The sequence below is a fragment of the Cheilinus undulatus genome, linkage group 20 (assembly GCF_018320785.1).
Source record: "Cheilinus undulatus linkage group 20, ASM1832078v1, whole genome shotgun sequence".
Lineage (NCBI taxonomy): Eukaryota > Metazoa > Chordata > Actinopteri > Labriformes > Labridae > Cheilinus > Cheilinus undulatus.
In genome coordinates, this window is record NC_054884.1 from 20,605,313 (window position 1) to 20,631,422 (window position 26,110).

At 38.4% G+C, this 26,110-nt stretch overlaps 1 protein-coding gene across 1 annotated transcript in view; it reads left to right on the forward strand.

Moving 5' to 3' along the window:
- Positions 1-26,110, forward strand: part of LOC121528360 (protocadherin-15-like) — a 246,739-nt gene that overhangs the window by 194,759 nt on the left and 25,870 nt on the right. Inside the window, exons 31-34 of the mRNA XM_041815789.1 lie at positions 842-1,018; positions 1,568-1,786; positions 6,095-6,103; positions 9,153-9,263. Of these exons, the coding sequence (XP_041671723.1) occupies positions 842-1,018; positions 1,568-1,786; positions 6,095-6,103; positions 9,153-9,263 (516 nt within the window). The remainder of the gene's footprint in view (positions 1-841; positions 1,019-1,567; positions 1,787-6,094; positions 6,104-9,152; positions 9,264-26,110) is intronic.

Genomic DNA, 26,110 nt, shown 5'->3' on the forward strand with positions numbered 1-26,110 from the left:
GCAAATCTAATTTTGGCAGCCTCAGAGCAGACAAAGCCTTGCTCCCCCCCTAAGATCTTTGGCGCCCCCCTGGGGGGGCCCTGTACCCCAGGTCGGGAACCAGTGTCCTAACCCTTACCTAACCCATGCCCATGTTTTGAATTGTGGTCTTTTTTCAATAAAAACTGCACTCCATGAAGTGTATTTACTAAAAACTGAACCACCATAAGTTTCATGGTGAATTAAGAATCAGTGTGACTCTACTCAACATCCTTTGTCATTGTTTTGATTGAGAGTGCTCTTGCAGCAAAATATGCTATTGTGCATTTAAAAGCAGCTGTACAAATCCATACATAAGTGTGGATTTCAGTGGACAAAGAATGTGGTATAAAGTTCCTGTTAAAGCACTGAAAATTCTGATCTTGTTAATCTGAGCCTGGATGTTTTTAAATTTCAGAAACTCCACTGTCTGATGCAGGTCAGCTTGTTTCAGGAATTATCTGGAATGTAGTTGTAATGTTGTATTATCTCCCCCCAAAAAACATAACTATGTTTACACTCAAGCTGAAACTGCATTTTCCATTGTGTGTGTTATATTTCAGTAATGAACATAATAACCACAAAGTCACAGTTTCTTTTGAACACAATAAGTGTATTTTCTGCCATACTCTCTGTCCTTTTGTTTATGCACTCACACAAACACACTGGCATACTCACACTTCACAGTGGGACTGTTCCTGTTGTAAGCCCATGTCTCTGTGGAGAGAAATCAATGTTGCACAGCATGAGTCTGAGTCTGAAGTGATGGAAGAAAATGCATGCATTTAAAATAACTTTTTTGTCTTTTCTTTTACATCCTCAGCATTTTGGAACGCTACGTCCAGGAACAAATACCAGGTGCAAAGGTTGTGGTGGAAACCATTGGCCCGCACCGCCACGGTGATGGAATGGAGCAGGAAGATTACGCCAAGTCAGACCTCATGATTTATGCCATCGACCCGCTGACAAACAGAGCTGTATCCAGGCAGGAGCTCCACAAGTAAGAACTTTGCCAACAAATCCATGAAAAATAAAATGGCAACCCTCCAGAAGCTTTACATCAAAAAATAGGACAGGGACCAAACTGAAGTTGCTTTGAAATTAATTATTTTCTGTATTTATCAGCATAAGTTAGTTTTCTGGAATACTGCCATTCACAGAAGTTTTTAAGTACTTTTCTGAAGCTTTCTGTCAGATTATGCACAGGGGGAGGAGAAGTTCTTACTCCATTTTGTCATTCTTCACTTTGACAGTGAGCTACTTTAAGGTAGAAAAATAAAGAACCACTAAAAAGATGTCCAAGTGAAACAGCACAGCAGTGTGGGCGTGTGTTTGTATTCTTGTAGAGTTATACTCACTGACCTGATGACCAGTATTAGAGTTTATAACTCTTTGACTTCTAGCTGGCAGAGAATCTTCTCCTTCACTACCACACATCAACAACCTTTTGATTTTGGCATCATTTGCAGTGGAAAGCAGAGGCTTTATGGGTAATTTTATAGCCAAATACACTGTAAGTACACTTCATGATTTTGTTTTCAATCCCAAGGTTTCTTGATGGTAAACTCTTGGACATCAATAAGGAGTTCCAGCCCCTCCTCCCTCCTGGTGGACGCATCCTGGAGATCCGAACCCCGGAAGTGGTGACCAGTGTGAAGAAAGCAGTGCAGTCTGTAGGCTACACAGAGGGCGCACTGTTGGCTCTGGCAGTTATAATCATTATCTGCTGTGTCCCCGCCATACTGATTGTTATTATCACCTACAGACAGTAAGTACAAATTATGTGTCTTCTTTTTAAAGCTTTTGAATAAAAATGTCACATAAAAAAGGTAAATGAGGATTGAATTAAAAAAAAATATATATATATATATATATATATATATATATATATATATATATTATGTGATTGTTACCTTCTTTATTTATTTTCTTAAAACAAACCCATAAATCTGTTCAGTTTTCAGCACTTTTTTACCTCAGTCTGATTATCCAGCAGCCAAATCTTGTCAGATTGGGACTTAATGTGAATTACATCAAATATCAAAACAACTTAAACCAACATAATTTCATCATTTGCAATCAGTTGCACTTAGTGAACAACAGCACAGGTTGACAGGAGAGATCTGAAAACAATCAGTGTCACAGTGAGGAGCCAGGCCTAGAGGAGGGTGTGCATTTGTAAACTGGTATCAGAATCTTGTAATTTCTTCAAAAATGTATCAATAATAATAAATAATCTGACAGTGAATATATGTTGGAGTGATGCCAGGTAAATTCCATGAGCAGGAAATGCTGGAAGTTCTTTACCTTTGTAATATTTGTCATGTAGACAACAGCTTTATGACTGTAAGACATGTTCTCATTGAAAAAAGGGAGCAGTGAAATGGTATTACCATTTCCTGGGGTATTTAAGAATAGCTATAGCATCACTTCAATTAACATTCTTGGAAAACGTAGCAGTTTAATGTGCACATAACAAGAGTGTGTGGCTGTTTCCAGCAGCAGCACTGCCTTAACCCAACATAGAGATAGAGTGTTTCATATATCCATTGCATGGATATATTTCATATTCATCTAGAAAACCTCCCATACAAACATTTGGGAAGGGCAGTACTTCTCAAGTTATTGGATGAATGTTCTGTCTATTACATTCAAGATGGGCCAATCACAGTGTCAAGACCAAATGAGGCAGTAGACATGCACAGCTCCAGTGCTAACCTGAGCTGTACAGGCTAGTAATGTTTGAACGACATAACTTGTCAGTGGCTGAAATTCATGCCGAAGCCTATCAGGAAATTTGCAAGGCATCATCCCTGTTTAGATAAGCTTTCAGTGTGGCTTTTTGCTCTTGTTTTGACAAAGAAATGTGGTCAAGGTCAAATTAAACTGCTGTTTTTCTACATCTAATCAGAGCTAATCACTACCCTACTGGCAGCCCTTGTGTACACTGTTTTACAGTACAACTAAACACCACCTGTAACGATTGCTAACGCATGCTGCAGGCCAGCATATGTTTAGTCATGAAACAACAACTCTGATAAAACTGCTGCTGTGGCTACACCCAAGCTAATCCCTCCACCAACAACCATTGTTTATACCAACTTACACTAAAACTCCCCATCTAAAGATTACAAGCTCAACCTGAAACAGGTCGTCAGAACAGCAAGAGCACCTTTTCCGTCATGAAAAGATTTCAGTGTTGTTGTTTTTTTAAATAGAGAAATGTAGTGCATTTCTTCTAAAACTTCCACCACTCACCTGACGCTGACTGGTCTGATCCATTTTGGGTACTGTACAAGCATTGCTAATTAGAGCTTTGCAAGTTGGATTTGCCTGATGACAGACATGCAGTCTGGTATTCCAAGGTTTCACCCCAAGTCCAATTGTACGGGGCACTTCCTGTTTTAATGCAATCAAAGTGTATGAATAATTCAAAAAGCTTTAATACTTTTTTTCTGGGGATAAATCAGTGTTAAAGAGATTAACTAAAATCTCATATCACAACAGGACAGGGCTTAGCTTCTTTGTGCACGTGTCCAGCTTCCTCAAAAGGTCTTATTCGATATTTGTGAAGATGTTTTATCATCCTTTCAGACAAAAAATCCCTGATATTAATACAAACTTGGCCTCAGTCTAGTGTGATCAAACAACAAACTGTAGGTAAATCAATATTTATGGTTAAACTTGGTCTTATTTAAAGCCCATGGAACATTACTTCACATGATCAGATCTTGTCTGATGATCGTTATTGACTGTTATTTTTTTTAATCGCTTTCGAGAGAGAGAGAGGAAAAGCGAGCATATGTACGCCATTGCACACAAAGAGAGAGGGAAAAAAAGACAAAACTTAAATTGATCCTTTGTGAAGCTGTAAACAAATATGCATCACTTCCAGCGTCCTTGCAACACAACTGCTCATAGTACTTTTTTGTTGTTGTTGTAATTGATAAAAGAAGCATTTTTTCGAAGGATTGAACAAAGCTTGTGTCATGTGGAGGTGCATACCCTACATGTTGGTGCGAACTTGGTCTGAACTGCTTCTTGCATAATGTGATTTTCATCATGTGACAATAATGCTGTTAAATTCTACCCTCACTATGAATGAAATTAAAATCAAAGCAGAAGCAGAATAAAGTGAAAAACCCCACTTTTTAAGCTGTCTTAGTATGGTAGTTTGGTCTGATCTTGATTTTAAAGACCCAGTAAAGTAAAATCCAAAGTTTTTGTCTTAACACACAAGATATGTTTGAATATGGTTGCTGTAAACATGTGAAAACACTGAGATCTAAATGTGACTGAATTCTGGATTTAGACCATTAGAAAGTTTTTCATCTCTTTCCTGGCTTGGTTTAATGTGGGCGGGTCAAATATGTGGGCTCATGATGTCACGAGCCCACAGTGGGGAATGACCCCGCCCCTCTAACAGTACATTACAATACAACAACACTACGACAGAGCAGTTCATCTCAGTACAGTCTGTTGTTAGCTGATGTCACAGCCTTTATTGAAAGTTAACAGTCAGTTAAATGCTGTTTTTCGGTTCTTTGTGAGGTAAATCTGCCAAATCTATGAGCCACAGTGGTCTATGGATCATTTAAAGCATAAAAACAGAGATTTGACTCTCTCTGGCACAGAGCCAGGCAGCTGCACTCTGATCATAGGACAACATTCAGATTGTAACATTTTTTTTTTTTTAATCTGAGAGGACCGTATCTTCCTGAGTGGGTGTGGCTTCAGCTCATTCAACAGACACACCCTCATCATCCTGGAGCAGATTTTACTGCCTCATTTTTCAGGATTTTGAAGCTTGATTTTATACACTTAGAGAAGTTTTATTTCACTGAAATTTGATTTGGGGGTTCATAACACAGTGACCTATCATACAACAAACCTAAATATGAATCTATTTTCACTTAACAGGGTCTTTAAGTGAAAGCTGTTCAACCAGGCCAAACAAACCGCACTAACTTAGGAAATAGACCTTAGTTTGGTTTTGCTGAACCAGATTACAGTTGAAATCACTCAATAAGAAAGAGGTGCTCCAAGGAAAAGAGGTTTGGAACCACTGTTCTAAAAATACAGTCTTCTGGTATAAATTTTAATGTATAACATATAAATGTTTTTAGTTTTTAATGTTCTCTAATGTTTTAACAGAGGCAGGGATCTGAAGCTCACTGAAAGAATTAGGCAGTCAGAAAATAATGAAACCAGTAAGACCTAAGAAGTCAGCGCCCCCTCTGAGCACACAGGCTGGTGTATTATTGTTTAGACTTCATAGGCTCCTATTTCATCCATTACATGTCATTATAAAGCCCATCAAAGAATCATAACTTACAAAGCAATGTTCTTTAAAATGGGCTTTTTTGTGTGATTTCTGTGCTTGTCAGTCCAGCCAACAACAAGACTGTGCTTGAAGTGAAACCAACTACTTTCACATCAATTTGCCGCGGCTGAAGTCCTCGAAACATGCTGGTCGAATAAAGCACCATTTGACTTTAAATAGGAGGGCTAAAAAAAGATAACAAGCCATTTAGAGAACTCGTGAATTTCTGTGGAGAGAATCCCAATAGTCAGAAAAATAAATAGACAAAACTGGCAGTTGTTCCCACAGGACGTCCTTTAGCGCTATTCATCATTTTATCACCTGGGCCAGTCAATTCCCCCAACGATTCAACATGGCAGCCTGTTCCCCTGTGCCAATTGTAATAGTTTGTTTAGCTAACCACTGTGAAACGCCATTAATTTTATCCGTCTCCTAAAACACACAAACAAGCACACACACATTTAAAGTGGATCAGTGATTTTGGAGAGAGCTACTCATCCCACTGAGAAAAAGAGATGAATAACTGACAAAGGACAAGAGTGGGGAGGCGATCTAAAGAAAGGGAAACAGAGTGATGATCATTGGCTTGATAATCACTATCCTCTGTTGCTAACTGACTGTAATGAAGACCAATTGATCAGCTTGCTTGTTCATTTAAATGTAATCCTTCCTAGAACAGAGATACTGTGATGTATTCATTAAATAATCACTCATCTTTTTCTCTCTTTCCCTGCCTCCCTCCTGCTGCAACAGATTCAAAGAGTAAGTACTTTTTTTATTCCAGTGCTGAAATATTAATGCTGTGGTTTTCATAAACACCTCTCATTCTGATTATCTACTGACTTTCATTGTACCATGAAATAGATGAGGTCAGGACGGGCAGTGAAAATGAAAGGACAGTGCACAATCAAACAAATGACTTCTGAAGAGCATGGAATCAGTAAATGTCAGAAAGTGATGCTTTTATTAGCGCCCGTCCATCTGTGTTGGTGTGGGCGTGTGGGTGAGAGTGTGAGTTCATGAAGAGGTCAGAGGAAGTGAGTGAGTTAGTAAAGTTTATTTGGTGTTTCATAGAGCAAGGTCAGAAAGAGCTTCATGAAATATTAACATAACAATACTAACAACAATAAAGTGACAAAAGATGATAAAAAAGAAGACAGGAAAACAACAAAATAAATATGGTCAACAACACTTTGAAAATATGTCTTAAAGCAGCCTTTAGTTTTCAAGGTACAGCAAATAGACCCTGGTCAGATGACCTGAGGGATTGACAGGGGACTGTAAGGCTGGAAAAGGTCAGAGATACACTCAGGTGTCTGATACCTTTATATATAAAAACAAGGATCTTAAAATATATTCATAATTTCATTGGAAGCCAGTGTCGAGAAAAAGAGACTGGCATATGAGTAGACCTGCTAGACATAGTCAACAATCTTACAGCAGCGTTTGGATCAATTGAAACTGTTCAGAGAGGTGAAAAGGAATTACAATAGTCAAGTCTGAATGATACGAAGGCATGGCTTTGCCTTTTTAAATCTGCTTTACAGACAAAAGATCTTAAATGAGCAATCTCTCTGAAAGAGAAATAAATAACTCCAGGATTTTTTATATCAAAGTTTCCAGATTTAATTTCATAGAATAAAAGGGGTCCTAAACTCTTAGAACCTTGAAGGCAATGTTATCATGATTAGATGGACTGGATAGGAATATCCTTGAATAATGACAATTTTACGTGATATTACATGACTTTTGAGACCCCCTACAAAAAAAAACATCAGTTTACTGACTAAATCTTGTATTTTTGATTAATTAAACACCCTCATGCAATTGGGATTTTGCTGGTACCATTTTGGTCTCACCAGACCAAATAACTTTCTTCCCCTTGACCATGGAGTCTCCCCCATGCCTTTTGGTGAAATGTAGTCAAAATTTAATCTAAATTTACTCCAAAATTGGCTTTATTTTTGCCACTCTCCCATAAAGCTTTGAGTGGTGAAGAACCTGGGCAACAGTTGTTGTCTCATGGAGGCCTCTCACTGTCTCCTTATTGCATGGTCACTTAGTTATATCCATGATTGATTTATAAAATCAGTTAAACTGTAAAACATCCAAGGGGGTGAATACTTTTTACAGGCATGGTAATTACCTAAAAATATAATGAATCAAATGTCTGCCTTTACAAATACCATTCATGATCAGTACTTTCAGGGAGTTATGACCTTTTTCTTGCATCATATTGACTGTAAATTTTAAAAATGCGTTAAAAGCAAAGTGAATAAGTGCTCAAAGACAGACTTGGGTAATATATTATATACAGTACATGATTTATAAAGAGGCATACCAGACGGGGTCAATTTTGACAACTATGTGATAATGTTACTATTAAAAAACTTAAGATTTTAAACATTTGTACAACTAAACTTTGACATGTACCAGCCTGTGATAATCAATAAACACCAATCCATCAATAGATGCTCTTCTGATCATAACTACTGTCGAAATATTCTAAAAAAAACTGTTTTTTTAAACCTAAAATTAATCAATAAGGTGTGAATTAGGCATTTTGACCTCAGCTTTTAAAGACAAAGTATAAAGCTTGTATGAATGAGGTGAAATGAAGTTGAACTTGGAACATTTTATGGTGATATTTTATGCTTTAAAACAGTCAAACCAGACTGGGTCAAATTTGGCTGGCAAGGAAGTCAAATGTTTTGTCCAGACAAAGAAAATGCATGATGGGAGAGGTGACTAAACTTTTAAATAATGATTTAAGTCTTGTAGCGTTTTGTTAAGGTATTTTTTAGACTTATAGACTAATTTATCTGTTATCTTGGGAAAGCAATGCTGTTTTTTCCTGTAATACCTTTATCATGGTTGTTTTTTTTTTTCATTATCTTCAGAAATAAACAAGTTACCACAAGAAAATCAGCATGTCACTTTGAGACAAGTGGATAAATAGCTGAGATCTGGAATAAAACAACCTGAAAATACTTATCACAGAAAAAGGGGGTACAATTAGGTTTAAGGATGTGTCCTTTCAGGGCGTGACAAGATAAACTTTTAACAAAGTTAAAGAAAGCATACAAACTGTGAACTGTTTTTCAGTCAATAAATGCAATATGTGTTCACTTTACTGTTTTTATTATTGAAATTAGGAATAAACCTAAGGTACAACTTTGTCGAACTGGAATATCGAAGAGTCTAAAGATATTCTTAGACATTGAGTAAGGGAATTAAATTTAAGTCAACCAGATGATTAAGGTGCTGGAACTGTGTAGTTATTAAAAAAGAATAAATTAATAAAAAGTCAACTATTAGGGTCAATTCAGCTAATAAAGGATGAGATTTTTCACCAAAAGATTTAGAGTCTTTGTGCTGGAACTGAGGCGATTAAGGCATTATCAAAGTCAGAGGATGTTTTTCACTGAGAGGCTTGGCTCTCTATGAAAAAACCACATAGTTAATCATTAAATTGTTGATATCTTAGTCTGAAAGAAATGGTAGATTGAAGGACAAATCAGCATGAATCAACATATTTGTGCTTATGAATACACACTTTTTAATACTTTCAATGAAATCTTCTTAAGAGTGCCTTTATTTTATAATGCTGGTACAAACACATCATCTGTATAAAAATGCATGTCAGAAGTATGTGTATTATACTATAGATAAAACCTCGAGAGTTTAATGATGAAAAAAACAGGTTAAAGTGTTTGTCTGTTGAAAGTCTGATACCAGAGAAGCTGTAAATCCTCCAGCATTGCTCAAACTTCAGATGACAAACTACGTGTATCCTCTCTGTTGTGTCCAGACGCCAGGCCGAGTGTGCCAAAACTGCCCGCATCCAGATGGCCCTGCCAACGGGTAAACCTGGGGGAGGCACTGCCAACAACCTGTACGAGGAGCTGGGAGACAATGCCATGTAAGTGAAGTGTGAAAGTGGTGTTTTTATTGATGAGCCAAAGCAACAGAGTTATGTCACGATCGTGTGGCTTGTAAACTTCAGCATTTTGTGGTTGTCTTTTATACGCAGTGACATCCATGACATGGCGTCTCTCTACATCACTATAATACAATCTGTTGACTATGCCCTTTTTCATGCATTCCAAATGAGACGGTGTTGGCAGAAACTAACAAAGAGTAAAAAAAGATAGGGACATCATGAAAGATTCTTGGCATTCAAATACAGTGAGTGCAAATGGAAAAAAAGAGGTTTTCTGCTTTTTCTTCAGGAAAGATAAGGGTCAACAGACAGGTGTTAAACTATGGGATATGAAGCTTTGAAGATTTCGCCTAGAGTTCAAATATCCAAATACACACAGTTAGAATTTCTGCTTTTTCTAATCTTTATCAGAAAATGAGAATGCCACATGATTTTTGCTGAATCTTCAGGAAATTTTCATTGATATTTGAAAGAATTTTGTGTGAATAATTTTTCATTAGATTCTCTCAGATGTTTGCAATTTCTCGTTAATTCTTTTGATGCCATTTTCAGGTTTTCATGGATATTGTTTGGAATCTTCAGTCAGAAATATTCTTTTGATGATATTTTTTATGAGTGTATTATGATCAATTGATGACATTTTTGGATACTTGTAGAAATTGCAATTTTCAGAAATGTTCAATAGACTTTTCTCAACATTTCAGAATGCATTATCAAACTGAAATCAAGAGCACAACAGTACAAGGACAAGAACAAGAATGACAGCTTGAAATTGTTTGACAAAAGACCAAAATGCCAAAAAACACACAAAAAATGTTGGTTCCATTTAACATTATGCACCATATTTACCTCCGCCAAGGAGGTTATGTGATTGTGAGGGTTTGTTTGTTAGTTTGTTAGCAACATAACTCAAAAAGTTAGGGTCAGATTTTGATGACATTTTCAGGGAATGTCAGAAATGGCATAAGGAAGAACTGATTAGATTTTGGGAGTGATCTGCATCACTGCCCGGATCCAGGAATTTTTTTACAGGATTCTTTACTATTGGGAGATAGGGCTGATTGGCGGAGGTTAGCACTCTCCGAGTTTTTCTAGTTGACCATGTAACTAAAGGTTAAAGGACTACTTTAATGAAGAAATGAAACACTTATGTTCTCTCATCGAAAATTTGTATCTGTAAATGACCACATCATTGTAGTAACTAAGAATAATTAAGTCTATTTCTGTAGAAACTGTCTAAAATATTTGCCATTTTTGAGTCGTCTAGGAAATGAAGAACATTCATATACTTTAGGCACTTAGCTTAAAATTCATTCAACCAACACTACAAAAGGCTCATTCCCAACACTCTTGTTGTTTCTTACTATATGTACTTCTTCTTCCTCAATTCCCACTTGTGTACTTTACTCATGCACAGATGTAATAGAACAACAGAAACCAAACTTAACGGTAAACAGATTATTAGGACAAATACCAGGTTATTTATCCCATTTTTCCATATGAGATAAAGGCCCTTTATCTGGTAAAGCATGTTATGCTGTTAACATTACTCCTGGAGTCATCAGGTAACTCAGAGGTCAGATAAAGATCAGATTAGTTAGTGTGCGTGTAAATGTACTCACTATTTTCATATTCACAACACCGACGTACTTATTAACAAGCTTACAAACACAGACCAGCTTTTTAACTCATTCTGCAAAGTCTTAAGCCAGTTTCATGTGAGATTGATAAGAGCGCTGAACCACACAAAACAGCCTTTGAAGACTTTCCTTTTAAACAGTGATCATGCTGCACTAATTTTTAATGAAAGTTTGATGTAAATCATATTTAACTAACTCTGTTTTGAAGTAAAACATCAAGATTTCCATTTTTATTTTCTCAATGAAACAAACACAGATGATCAGTAGCCATTCTCTGGAATAAAACTTTTTGATGCATCTCACTGAAGTAGACTTTGTCAAACTTTACTAATTTTCTCCTGAAAATCTCTTGCAAAGATTTAGTATTTGAGTAAAAATGTCTCTTAAAAAGCCTCAAAACAACATGAACTCATCTTCAAAGTTCTTTATAGTCTAAAGACGTTTCTTTGCCTTTGTTTCTCATATTTGAGGCTGAAATAAAACTGACATTGCCCAGCAGCGGCACAATCTAGATTAATCAAACAGGGCCTTAAGAGCCCCACATCAAACTGAGCTTTGATTTTGAATGCATTAACAGTTGAAGATAAACCCTTCAATTTTATCTTCACAAAGTTTAGCGGTGTTTGGTTCCTTTCTTGTCATTTTCCAAGTTGTAATGCATACTAATGTCCTCACTACAGAAAAGATAAAATGAAGGTCAGTGATGTGAACACAGAACAATTTTTCACATCAAGTGTAGCCTCTCAAGTGTTCTTAGAGGATTTTATTGATCGGTTGTTTCAGTCAAAATAAGAAATGAGAAGCTATTATCTATTATCTAGCTAGCTTGAGAAAAGATAGCAACATGAGCTGTTTAGTTTTTGCCCCAAAGTTTAAGTCAAAGCCCATCATTCATTTTTGTAGCATATATGGAAATTTGAAGTTTAAATGGTTATCCATTCATTATCCATGTCTCTCCACCACCCAGCATGCCCTTATCACCCCTTTACGAAGTTTTCCTAAGCGCCAGCTGTTAGCCAAACAGCCAACTACTCACTTAATTACAGCTGGCTATTTTTTTTCTCATTGTTGATTTAATAAAATAGTTTGACTTAAAGTTGCGACCCTCTTTTTCTGTACATTATAGATTTATTTCAACAATGTATCAACTTCAACATAAAACTAATCTTCTTATTGTGGAGAAATCACTTATCATTTGTGTCTGACTGTTATTCAAAGAGCAACTAGACCCCAGAGTTTCAGCTGAGGGGCCTCTACCTGGGAGGGAGAGGGATAAGACACGGAAACTCCCTACTTCCTGCTGTTCTTTATCAGCCTCAACATCATTTAGTCTATACTGCTTTCTAGATTTAATTATGAGCCATGCTGTCATAACCATTCAAGGTAGACGTACCAAGCTACCTGGGTGTGATACAATAACATACAATACTGAAGAAATAAGTTTGAATTTTACATTTTCTGTCAGACCCCTCTTTCTGGTGACTTTTCCCACCAGCTGACTTCTTTAAATGTCTGTGGAAAACCTTCCCTACAAGCTCCCTTTGCAAGCAAGGTCTTTGATTTTTCTATTGGTGCTTATCATAAAGACATAAACCCTGGCTGGTAAATGTATGCTACAGAAATAAGCTTTCTGATGTTTGTACAGAAATAACTTTGTATTTATTCTTTCCTGCAGCTCAGCCCCATCAGGGGCTGAGGGACAATAAAAAGTTGTTTTATCATTGTGAAATTTAGTCTATGCACTTTTATACCTCATATTTTTGTTCATTTCCTTTAAATGCTCCTCAAAGTTATCTTCAATTTGAAACTCATTAGTTTGTTTGAAGAAGAGGGTAACAGTGGACTGAGAAACACTGTGTTAACTTACATCTTAAACTTGAACAACCTCACACACTCATAGACACTCCCACACTCAGGGCAATCCTGGGATACTTCATTTGTGATTCCTTACTGGAGCGTTAACAAGAAGTTGAGAGGAACTCTTATCAGCATTACATGCATCACCAGTTTTCTGTCTGTCCTTGATATGCCTCCACACTCCCATTAACATGAGCGCAATTCATATGCAAGATGGTAGACACTATCTCTAAATGACAGTAAGGGCTCCAAAATGTGTGTCTGGGTGTGTGTTAGAAAGTCTAACCAGCCCAAACCATCGTGAGAAATGTGTACGGAAATGAACTTGGATATGAGATAATTGAAATAAATGCAGCTTGTAATTTATAAAGACCACCTCAGGCGATAATTAATTCTATTGATAGCTGCAGAGCATGTTTAATTGTGGTGGGGAAGGTGTGTGTGCGTGTACCAGGAAGCAGTTTGTGATTTCTAATGAATTACTTCTGAGCGTCTGTGTATCTTCTGTTTAACTGCAGTCTTATAGGAACTAAATAATCCCAAATGAGCATAAAATCTGGCATAGTTTCAAAGGTTTGTTCATTCATAATTAAGGCCCATTATCAGACTGCTCAGTTGACTGATTTCCCCCTTTTTTCCTTTTAATTACATTTGCCTAGTCTCTTGACATATTTGGATAATAATGCTAAGTTTTCTTAGCACCATAATAGAGATCCACACTGTAGGTCTGTAAGTAAAATGGCATTTATTTTCTCCATAGCAGATTTGACTAGTAGCCATAATGTCCCAACCAATCCATGTACCACAAGCTACCAAGCTGTGAAACGATGGTATATGCTCTTGTAGAAGACACAAGATCGTGTCATATCCACCTCTGCCCACAGTAAGTCTTATTCAGATACTTCTGGTGATATGGCTAATAATCAAATCCGCTATGCCCTATACTGACTGACACAATGACTCTTTGTTGAATTTGACTGTTTTCTGAGCATTCTCTCCACTTTAGACTAGTCAGTTTAATACACTTTAAATGGGCATTTAGCAAAATAGGGAAATAGCTGCCTGAGAACCACTTTCAAGTCTACATATATGACTTGAAAGCTTGGAAAATTTTCCTCAACTAAGAACAACTTGGTAAATTGGTTGAAAAGTGTGATTCCACTATAAAACTAATCACCAGACAAAGAAACTGCAGTTTTGTATAGTGCTTCTCCTCTCTTAAAATGTATGGCAAGTGGGTTAAGACTTTATAAGATGCAAATTATTTTTTTGCCCATAAAAATATAGAAAATATAACCATAAATATTGCTGAATTGAATGTGGATGCCTTATTGTCAATAACAGAGGATCGTGTTGATTTAGCAAGCACTTTGATAAACGCTTGTGTGACTAAAGTCCTGGATAATTGATGATACTAGATTTTTTTGCTCAGCCTTAGGACATAGTGTTCCTCTAACCATCTTCTCTGTTTTTCTCTTTATACTGTGTTCAACCTGTTCTTTTCTTTCTTTTTAAAACTTTGACTATTTTTAAATCCTTCTTTATGTCATCACTATTCTTTTCCTGTTCTTGTGCCAACTGCATTCATCTGTACATCTCTTATTCCCATCTGTTCGCCTTCGCCCATGACTGACAGACCAAAGTGAGTAGGATGTTAAAAGTTGCCTCACTTCTGTGGCCAGTTTGACATTATGCTGCAACAGTTCTGCAGCTGTAGTCTTGTGTTTGTGAGTCTTGTTTGATGTGCAGGGTACATTAGACCAGATTGTTGTGTTGTGCTTCTGGCTTATAGGTTGTAGAATAGAAGTCTGGCTACGTTGCGTTGGTTGCCTCAGTGTTGATGCAGGCAGCAGGGTAGCATAGGGTGTTGGGAGTCTGCAGAATTTCAACAAAGTTATGTACTACACAAGAGATTTCACATATTAATGCTCCTTCAGCCAGTGAGGATATAATCAGTCCTTTGTTGAGAGAAAATCTGCATACTTTCAGGGCTCCATCACACAAGTTGTCTTTCTTTGCCCCAACAGATCAGGCATTGTTTATAGTCATGATTCACTAGCGCCTTTGTAGTACATCACTTTTGGCGTACGTAAAGTCTATTTGCATTTTTTCCCTTTGTGTTTGAAGAAATTTTTCAGGCTCAGTCTCTTGCCCCTGTGGTGAAACAGCACCAAAATAAAATACTCTTGCTTCCTTTGAAATTCAGCCATTTTCTCCTATTCTTCTCCTCATTTTACCCCTAATGTTAAATCTCTTTTAATTTCATTTACCAAACTGCTGCCTTACAGTAGTTTCATTCACCTTTTATTCTATTTTTTATGCATCCTTTTCTTGTTACTCCACTTTTTTAAACATTTTTCTCAACCTCTCTGTGCTTTACTGCTCTTTCATAAAAAAATAATCAAGTCCCTATGCCTCCTCCATTTCATTTAGTTTTGATCACATCTTTGAAATTGACTCTACCCTTCTCTCTTTCATATTTCATCTGTATTTGTTTAATTATTTCTCCCTTCATTCCATCTTTTTCTTCCTTTTCTTTTCTACCATTCACGCTCTAGCCGGGCAAACCATGGCGGTGGTGGGAGGGGTGGCAGTATGGATGAAACGGATCGCCAACGCCTGATCTCAGATTTCGCCACACGAGCGATCGCAGCTCATCGCCAGTGCATTGCTAATGGAGGCGTGCTCCACAACCTGCCCAAGTCTGAGTCAAGCATCACTTTCCTCTCTGACGAAAACCCCCTGACAATCAAAAATCCCATCTACCACGAAGATGGGACATTGAGTAGCCCGGACACTCTCGGGAGAAGCCAGAGGAGACGAGATCTTCTTGGGAATTTCTCTCCATCCAGGAAAGGTCTTCGTGATGCCTGGTTGAGACTCAGCTCCCCTGCTGGGGATGTGGGGTTTGGTGGGTACAGTGGCAGCGACAGTGGGTGGGGATCCGGGGGTGGGCACAGTTGGACTCTCCCATCAAGACTTCATCGAAGAGAGATGTACGACGCTTTGAGGCGGCAAGTGGTCATGGATCCTGTACAGTGGGAGCTTGAGCTTCTAAAAGCCGAATTCAAGGAGAGTAAAGATGCTGGTCTTGACTCGGGATTTGACCGAGGTCTGGATTCTGACTTACTTGGAAGTCCAAGTCTAGAACCAAAGCTGACAGTCAAAGAACAAGCCAGACAGTTTGAGCAGCAGGCACTACAAGAAATGAGACAAAGGCAAAACCGAGACTCAAGAGGATCTTTGTCACCTGATATATTACTTTCAGTTTTCCCTGATTCTCCACTGTACCACAAGCTCACCGCCACCCACAATGTCCCAACTGTTCATATCAAAGAGGGTCCCCCAAGTATCATCGTCACCCAAAGTGATGGAGGTACACCTCCACCCAGTCACAAGCCAACTCCTCCTGTTCTGCGGCGATTCGGGGCAAATCTGACAGGAAACCAGAGTATGGATGACAGACTTCAGGTTAACGTGGAGATCATCCCTGATCCACCATCAACCCCTCCTCCACCTCCACCACCTCCATCCCCACCACCACCTCCGCCTACCACATCTGCTCCTCCACCTCCGCCTACCACATCTGCTCCTCCACCTCCACCTACCACATCTGCTCCTCCACCTCCACCTACAACATCTGCTCCTCCACCTCCCACACCACACCGACCTTCATCCCCTGCTCCACCACCAACTCCAACTCCTCCACCACGCCACCCTTCCTCCCCTGCTCCACTTCCTCCTCCTTCTCCTCGTCCACGCCAAACTTCTCCTTCTGTACCTCTCCAAACTCCATCTCCTCTTCCACGTCACCCATCCTCCCCTCCTCCTCACCCTCCACCTCATTCCAACCACACAGAACGGACTCCTCCCCCACCTCCCCAGCAAATGCCTCCCCCACCTCCACCTCCACCTCTGCCCCCTCCTCTATCACCATCACTCCTTCGTCCATCCACCTTTGTCCTCCCCTCACTTTCAGAGGCACCAGCCTTGCGGCCCGTGTCCCTCCGACCAACCCCACCACCCCTCCCCATAGAGCCTGAACCTCCTAAAAGAGAGCTGAAAGGAATCCTTAAAAACATCCAAAACATTGCTGACATTGAGAAGTCAGTGGCCAACATGTTCAGCCAGATTGACCAGAAGCAGATCCCACTGAAAAAGGTAATAAAGTGCCACGCTTCTATGGATTCTCTCGATTCTCTTGACTCTTTGGATGCCACATCAGGAGGGGCAGGGGAGAGCGGAGAGGGAGGTAAAGAAGGAGCAGGAGAAGGTGACGATCCTCCAATCCAACAGATTCAACCCAACCCAAAAATGAACTCCCTCGTGGAAGAGCTTGAGAAACGATTCCCCTCTCAGTCTACAATGCTTTAGCCTTTGCCTTTATGAAATGAAGAGCACACAGGGGGAAATTTCTTGACAATATTGCATGGTTGCCATGAAGCTGTCAAGGGACTGATGCTTAAAATAGCTCAGTGGGATGCACTGATGATTTGGTGATTCTTACCGTGCTGTGGCTGTACTCTTACAGCATGACTTTTGTTTTCTATACATGCAAAGAAACAAGGCCTCATAAGAAGTAAGAGAGCGATGTCTCTCTTCTCAAAACAATGGCACTGTTAAAAAAACAGAACAATGGGAGAGGGTGAATGTGCAAGAATGGCCGGAAATACATAGAATTGGTTGTATGTTTTTTAGTATTCTACTGATTTTTTCTTCAACTGTTACAGGACGAGAGATGGCAAAGAGTGTATATAATAGAAGATAACTTAAGTATTAGTTAAAGGCTGGACTAAGACTACAGGAATACCATTTCAACCCTGGTTTGCCTCCAGGATCAGTACAGTTGAGATCTGGATCTTTGGCTGGTACCAGTTCTCCTGATTATTTGCTAGTATTCAGTTATATCAGCAGATCTGATCTAAGGCCATCCAAAGCCTCATAAACATTTTTAAACAAGTGATTTTAAGATAGTACTTTGGAGCAGTAAGGCCCTGTTTATACAACGCTTTGTTTTCCATCTTCATTTTCAAATAGTTCCTTTTGCAGATGGTGACATTTTGAAAACAATCCCTAACTGCATGCCAGGTCAAAAGTTGGTTCTGGGATTTTGCAATAAACCTAAACACAAGCATGCATAGAGACCATTCCTTCCTTGGAGCGTGAGTACTACAGTGTAAACATCAAAGATGGTGAGGACACAAACATTAGCCTACCCACCGGTTCATGGCGAAAACCCTACTTGTGTTGGCAATTAACTGCAACTATAGTGTCCATGTGCATTTTCAAAAAGTTGAATTTTGCCTGTCTACATGGCAGAGATGGGGGTGTTTTGAAAACTTTTCACTCTGGATCTCATTTCTAAATTGTTCCATTTCCAGGCACCCATAACACTATTCTCATGTAGACAACCAAAATGCAACAAAAATGTTGTGTTTTCACAAGAAAACATGTAAACAGGGCCTAAGATAGCCAATGTGTGGGAACAGGAAATAAGGGAAACAGTTACAGCCTAACACTTAAGCTAACATTGATCAGCATACCGCTGTTAAGAGAAAACAAAAATGTACAGTCAAACTACAAATTTTTACTGAAGAAATTATGTCTTTACTTGTAACACCTCCTCAGACATATGTACATCCACACTTGTATGAAGGGATATTTTGGTATTTGTGAAACTGAGTAATACATCACATGGGTATAGTTTCTCTGCTTAATTTACCAAGTTTAAGGTAAAATCAGATCAAAAAAGAATGCTGGCTCAATTGGCTGCTATAATGAACACTTTGAAGTGTTTTACTTTTCACCCAGAAAGTCTGTTTGGCACTATTTTGTAATGCAAGCTTTGGCCACCGCCTACACGCTCCTCAACCCCCGCATATCTAGATATTTGACTTTGTCAGAGGAAACATCAAGTAACTAATCTTAAACTGGTTATTTAAACTTAGTTTTCTACTTCAACAGTTGGGACAATGTTTTTACAAAGTAATCATATCATACAAACTGTAGCTTGTCTAGTTACTAGCCATTACAAAAATAAAGTGGCAGCCATAAATTTACTTGGATGGCAAATTTCCATTCAGCTCTTCTGACCTGGGTTGCTTTCTCCAATTTATCCTCAGAAAGTTGAAGAAGGTAAGTAAAAACACTGGCGCTCATTAAGGCAAGGGGAATGATGCAGGCTGCAGGCATCTGTGAGACACTATCCTTGATCATAAATGTCTTGAGGAAGTGGTGTAACTAAGTCCCATTCCTGACAACAGTAGAGTATCATACAAGGATCCCCTTGTATCCACGTGTCATTGTCTTTTTGTTAAAAATTGTTTATTTTAATGTTGTTTTAGACTAGTTACTTCTTGTTTCCTCTGAAGAAGCCAGCAGATCCAAACAGCTGTTCAAATATCCAAAGGCAGAAGAGTGTGCAGTTGCTGCAGAAACTTGCATTGCAAAACAGTATTAAACTCAGGGGCTTTCAGGGTGAAAAATAAAAAGCTTCCAAAAATGTTGATATAGCTCACAATAAAGCCAGCTTTGTTCTTGGCCCATTATTTTTACCATAAACTAGCTAAATTAGATTAGTAAACTATAGCAGTCTGCTTTGCTGTATAGCTAGCTTCTCCAATCATGTCCTGTTTGAAGGGATAACGCTGTCCTAAATCACTGTAGGAACATGCCACTATTATTACCATGGACCTTATAAAAGCCTACTGAAAAAGTACTGAAATATCCCGTTAAAACTGGATGGCAATGCAACACATTCACCTTTAAAAAGATAAACAAATATCCAAATCAACTTTGAGGTGCATATTGTCATGGAAAATTGATCACAGAATCTTGTTTTTTAGATTTTTATAAGCACTTGTCTACCATTCTTTGTCCCTCAGAGACTGGCAGGTGAAACAGGAAAGGAGTTGCAAGGTACGGATGGCTGAGGGATGAATTAGCTGTGTCCAAAAAGGATTTTTTTAGGTCTAAATCTGTTTATTAGGTAGGATGGTAAGCCTTTAATAATACCCCGTAGTGACCAACGTTGTCATATCTTGTAGGGTGTTTATTTTTAATTCTCTTGTAGTCTTACTCCAGCCTTAGAGGTTAAGTATTTTCTTTTGTTTTTTAATTGTGCTCTCATTTGAGGGAACCTTGAAGGAATTCAGAGCCTGCTTCAATGCTCAACTAATGATTTAAGGGGCTAATTCTTTTTCTGCCATACAACCAGCTTTTTATAGGACTTGTTTTTAATTACGGCTTAGGAAAATTGGCTTAAAAAGCTGCAGATGGGAGCAGTAAAATTAGAAATGGCAAAATTTCTCCTTGTTAACTTTCTGTTTGACTATCATTAACGGTTTTTATCCACGCCAAGTCATTGAAATCTTGTCAACAGCAAATAATAATCAAAGACACATGATTGTTGATGGGCCCACATGCTGTTGTAAGTAGCTAATTACACTCTCTGGTGGATTTTACACACGCACATACTCCAAACAGGGTGTGAAAAGAAAACATGGAACAGAGGAAGAGTGAATATTGGCTGGATTTGGCCAGGCATAAATTCCTGTGTTTTTTCCAAGCATGAACAGCTTTGCTGTGGTGTTCCTCTGCTACAACTAGCCTGTTTTCTCTCTTACTCTGTAATTGCTGATTGTAGTCAGATTTTTTTTTTCGTGCACAAATTTTTACATTTTTTTAATGGGTGTTTTAGTCCATTTGTGTCTTTTAAGCTTTTTATTAAACACTGTCATTGGTAGGTCATTATAGGTAAGTTTTTTTTTCTGCTGTTCGCCATAATGATTCTTAGGTTTCTTTTCAGGTTCGCACACAGGCTTCATTTCTCTGTTTTTCATCAACTGCATTTTCATTTGTTTATTTCATTCACTGTGTTTTTTCTTTTTCCTCTGGACCCATGTTTTCTGTATATTTGAAGTGTTCATTGTCTTTTATTTTGATCAGGCTTGTGAATATTTCTTTATTCAAAGAGAAAAACGTAGGTAAATGCAAAGATGTAGTAAAAAAGACATTTTAAACTGTAATTTAGACAACAATTTTAATTCAAAATATGTGCTAAACTCTTCGAAATTGTTTAAATATTACTTTCTTTTATGTCAATGTTGGAATACTTAAAAAATAACTGATATTAAAGTGAGATTAAATGCATTTTTTTCTCAATAAAGTACTGTATGTGGTGCTAACTTGGAGTCAAACCATTGTTTAAGGTGGCTTTCACACTAGGGGCCTGGTCCCGTCTTCGAGTGCACTTGAGCCCAAAGTCAGGGTCGTTTGGGTAGTGTGAATGCAAACGGACTGTGCCTGGGCACCGGGCCCACTTGGGGAGGTGGTCTCGGGTGCAATTCATGTGGACTCTGGCATGGTTCAGATGAGATGTGAATGCAACCGCGCTCCGATACGAGACAGAGCGCCGTATAAGCTTTATGGCATCATCGTAAATACTAAATTTCTTTCAACAGCGCGGCAGTTTGTTGACATTTTTCCTCAATAAAGGGCGGAAATCATCAGAATCCAGCCAATGAACGGTCTGTTGTGACTCACCTTACAGATGAACACAAGTTTGAGTCAGTGAGAGGAGATGCAAAGGCAATAAAAGTCTCCTGTCACCTGAAAAACCGCTGTATCTGTGCAGCCCATTTAATCCTCTGAGCTGCACGTAGGTGTGCAGATACGAAGAGTGAAGTTGCTGGCAGCATAAAAAGTGATTTTAAATCATCCATGGCTGCAGGATGGACTCTTTCCCGGCTCAAAACAAAAATAATCTTCGCTCATGTCATGACCCCAGTGGTTGCCATGGTAGCTTCTTTATTTTTCTCCTCCTTACAGGGTTGTAAACAAGCTACATGCATACCGCCACCTGCTGTTTCAGACTGAGTAAATACGCAAGTGTGCCCTGGCACAGTTCAATGTTGCTAGTGTGAAAGCAAGCTCGTGGGGAAGGGGGAGGGGGAGGAATTGTGCCACGGCGCGGTTGGAAACAACTGGGCCTAATGTGAAAGCGCCCTAAAAATCTGTAATCCAATTTTATATCTTGAGCTAAACCATTTAGATTGAGCTTCATGCATCTGTTTTGTCCTGCATGTTCACTCATTGATATGGACCAAATGCTCAGCCTTTCTTAGATACATGTACAGGCGGCTCCAAGGAAACACTGCTCTTGTTGATAAAGCACATAAGTAATTATTGTTGTCCTATTTAAATCCTGCAGATCTGTTTTTGCATAAATTAGCCTTCCCTGCAAGCTATAACTCCACCTTCACACATATAGAACAAATGCAGTAACTTATCCTTGTTAGAATTCAATATTTACCCATGATGTGTCACATCATTGAAGAAGCAGTAACTAAAATAGAAACCAAAATCATGCACATTTGTCCTGCATCATAGCTGCACTTCTTTGACCCCTAGAAAGCCTCAGGGAGGTGCAGAAATGAAACGGCACTGCTGTGGGCATATATGCAAAGAGGAGCATCTCCTGACTGACAATGATGGAATTGTTACTGTTGTTTTCTCTTGATGAAAAGTGTGCAGAGGGAGTCATATGCACAGCCTTCTACGTTTGATGCATATTAATGAGGAAATATATTGTTGCACTCCCATCAAATATGAGACTGTATGTGTGTGCTATGAAGGTTACATAGACACATCAGGTCAGAGGAAAACTTCTTGGTGAAGGTGTTTCTGCACATTTGAGGAGGTTTGGAGGAGCATTGGTATACACTAGACATCATTAGTTTGTTTATAAAGAGTCATTTACTATAAGGTATGCAAACTAGCACAGCTGTCTCTGTAGATTCATCAGATGTATTTGCATAATCCCTTTTCACTGGTTGCAATGCTTTACAACATCATTGAATTATCAGAAAAGGCTCAAGAAAGTAGTAATACTGTAGTTTAGGTGGCACTTTGGGGCTTGCTACATGTTTTGATATAAATGTTCTTATTTCCAGGCCAAACCTTATCATAAACTCACACTAAGGCTCTAGCAAAACATACGTCACTTTTATGAGTTCAGACTCTTTCCTCTAGTAAGCTTTCCCCCAGTTCAACACAAAAGCACATGAAACAGCCTTTACTTTAGGCAAGAGAGTCAACTTTTCTACTGTTTTGGGAGATTTTTACAAGGGGTGCTATCTTTCATGGCTTGTAAAATACAGATCTCTGCAGACTTCACAGCTACCCCGGAACAACTGAGATGCCTCACAAGATCTGCAAGTCTATAACAGTCACATAAAGGTGGATCTAATCACAATATATATAAACCTTGACGGTCAGAAGCTGATGACTAACCTTAAGATGTTTGATACTAAATGATCACATGTACATTGATGGATCTTTTCTCAGTGGAGTCTGTGCTTTAATGGCCTTTGTAATTTATCACATTTACACATTGTTAGTATTCCTCTGACATCAGGCTCATAGTAGGAAGCTCAAATGGTTGTAAAATGTGCTGTTTTATGTAAATGTTTTCAATCTGTAGAAATATAGAATATGGCAATATGTTATCATCTCTGCATCACAAATGAACAGCAACATTAAATAAAATGGTTTGTGGAAATGTGAAGAAACTTGAGGCAATATATCCCAGTGATACAACCAACTGCATGCTAATCCATTAGACACAGTGGTGGGTGTTATCATTCAACATGCTAATGTTACCATTAGTTTGTGATGACGGGCCTTCACATGGGAGTTTCCCGGTGTCACTGGGAAAGATCATGAGCTAAATCACAGTTAGCAATAAAAAATACATTTGTTTTGGGGTTTTGGTCTGTTTGATTTTCCAAGATTAGCTAAAGACAGCTAACTTCAATGTTCTTATATACTCAGGATACACATGGTTAAATTCTTACATTCATGTATGTAAAATTAGCTGGTGCAATGGATAAACTACTAAGTACCTATCATTTTTGTATAAACAAGGGCCTGAAATGTTGGTCAAATGCTCTGTTGAAACTGTGATAAAGCCTCCCACTACTAGTATCAGCTGTAACTGCATCTGATGGCTGTTGCCTCACTGTCAGATTCCCAGCACCTCGCTGGACAAGAAATAAGGAGAAGCTTAGTGGTTAGCATTTCGTGGGAACAGCATGGTATGACCGTTTTTTTTTTAACTAAAAAAATGGAAATAAATTTGTATGTAGGCTGTCAAGTGTTATACTCATGTATACACAACCAAAGTGAAAAGAAGCCACATATCAAAGCATATTAATCTGCCAAGAGGTACAAAGGCTGGCAGAGCTAGCTGCTAATGTTAGCCATGCTCTACACTGTTATACTGTGATTTATCTGACTGTTTTCTAAGTGTTTTTTCCTCTTTTGACTAGTCGGTTAAACATGATTTGAATGGGCATTTTGTCGTATAGGGAAATGGATGCCTGGGACCATTCTTAATTATACCAAGCTAAAATTATTGCGAGATTACAGTATGAGGTAAATAATAAGACAGTCTGGCTGCAGCACATTCATTTCTGATGGCCACTTTCATGGTCATTCATCTGAGAAACCCCATGTCTCAGAAAAGAAATTGGATAAAGCTTCCATTAAGGGTTCAGGTGGGTTAGGACACCATAAGTTAACAGTCAAAAACCCACAAAACCTGATAACTAAATATTTGATGAAGATGAGAAACCAGTCTGGTTCGAAAAGAAGCTGGTCTTCCATGAAAATTTCTTACGCAGCCAGCACAGTGTACATAGCTCCATTAGCTGTGTAAGCAATGTAGATAACAGAGCTACCTAGCTAACAGAGCTAAGCTCACAAAAGCTGCATAAGCTGCATATCAATGTACTCTGTGTAGCTAAGTGAGCTTCAGCTACATTTACTAAAGCTTACATTGCTAAAGCTAACTTCACTAAAGATAATGGAGCTAACACAGCTAAAGCTACACTGACAAAGCAGCTATGTAAGAAACATAGGTATGTTATCTGCATAGCTATGTTAGCTTCAGCTACATTTACTAAAGCTCACATTGCTAAAGCTAACTTAGCTACATTGGCTTATGTAGTAACATTAATTACTTAACTTGCATAGCTATATTAGCTTTAGTGAAAGCTAATAATCACTGGGTTTCCATTACAGTTTTTCTAAAAATAAAAGCGACATTTCTTAAATTTCGATTAATTACAATTGCGCTTTGCATGCGTTTCCATTGAAGGGAGTTTTGGGCATAGGCTTTGCAATTCTCGTAAAATCTCATCTCACGTGAATCAGCTGCAGGGAAGGTTAACACTCAAAACCTGTTGCATGTTGGTACGGTTTTGGTTACATCTACGGCGGTTGCCTCGATAATTTTGAACAAAAGACGAAGGCGACGGATGATAGTTCAGAGGTAAAGTCCGTATGTATGGCAAAAGCTACGCATAAGGGTAGAAGTATGATGATAAGAAAAGTCTCGTCTCTTCTTCTGTCCACACGGACTGCGCCATGTTGTCTCGGAGTGACTGGTCATGTGACACCGTACGTCACGTCCCATGACTTGTAAATGCGGAAAAAGTGTTTCTGTTTCACTTTTGTGATATATTTCTCTATCAAAATGCCTGAAAAACCTCCTCATGAAAGCGTGAAAACTTTTTAGCAATATTTTAGGGTTTTGACGAAATTCAAGTGTTTCCATTACCAGTTTTTATTTCGCTGTGTAATGGAAACCCAGCTAGAGATAAATGGAGCCACCGTATGTGTAACTACTACTTAAAAAGCTCTCAAGATCAGTTTAATGTCGAAATAGATGTCTGACCCTTTTCTTTGGTTTATTTATGAAATGTGTCTTAGTATGTAATGTTTACAATGTGGTTATTTCCTGAATGTAACTGCTAGACTTTTTCATGAATAAAGTTAAATTATGAACAAAAAATGGAAACATTTGTGAAAGTGGCTTAGAAATGTATGGTCTGCAGCCAGATCCCTCTCACCATTCCTAGCAACCACCTTTAATAGCTAGCGAGCATACAGTTCGCCATTAAAAGAGTTAATATTTGTTTCATATTAGCTTAGTAGATATAGCTATGTTTATTCAACCATTTCTCATATAGCTAACATTACTTTCAGGCACATGAATTATACATTTTTTGATTCAAGATAAGCTTAATCAACACAACTAACATTAGCATTAAACCATTTCCCCAACTAGCAGATGGGTCCAATTATTCCACGTACTGAACAGTATACTTACAAGAGATGTAAATTCCAAGCTAACAGCAATCTGACATTACGGTTAGCTTAGTAAATATGTTTTTGATATATACTCCATTCCTATCTTATCATGTGACACAGGAAATCGAGTGTTAGCCAGGAAGTTAAATGCTAATAGCTGTCTGAAACAGTATG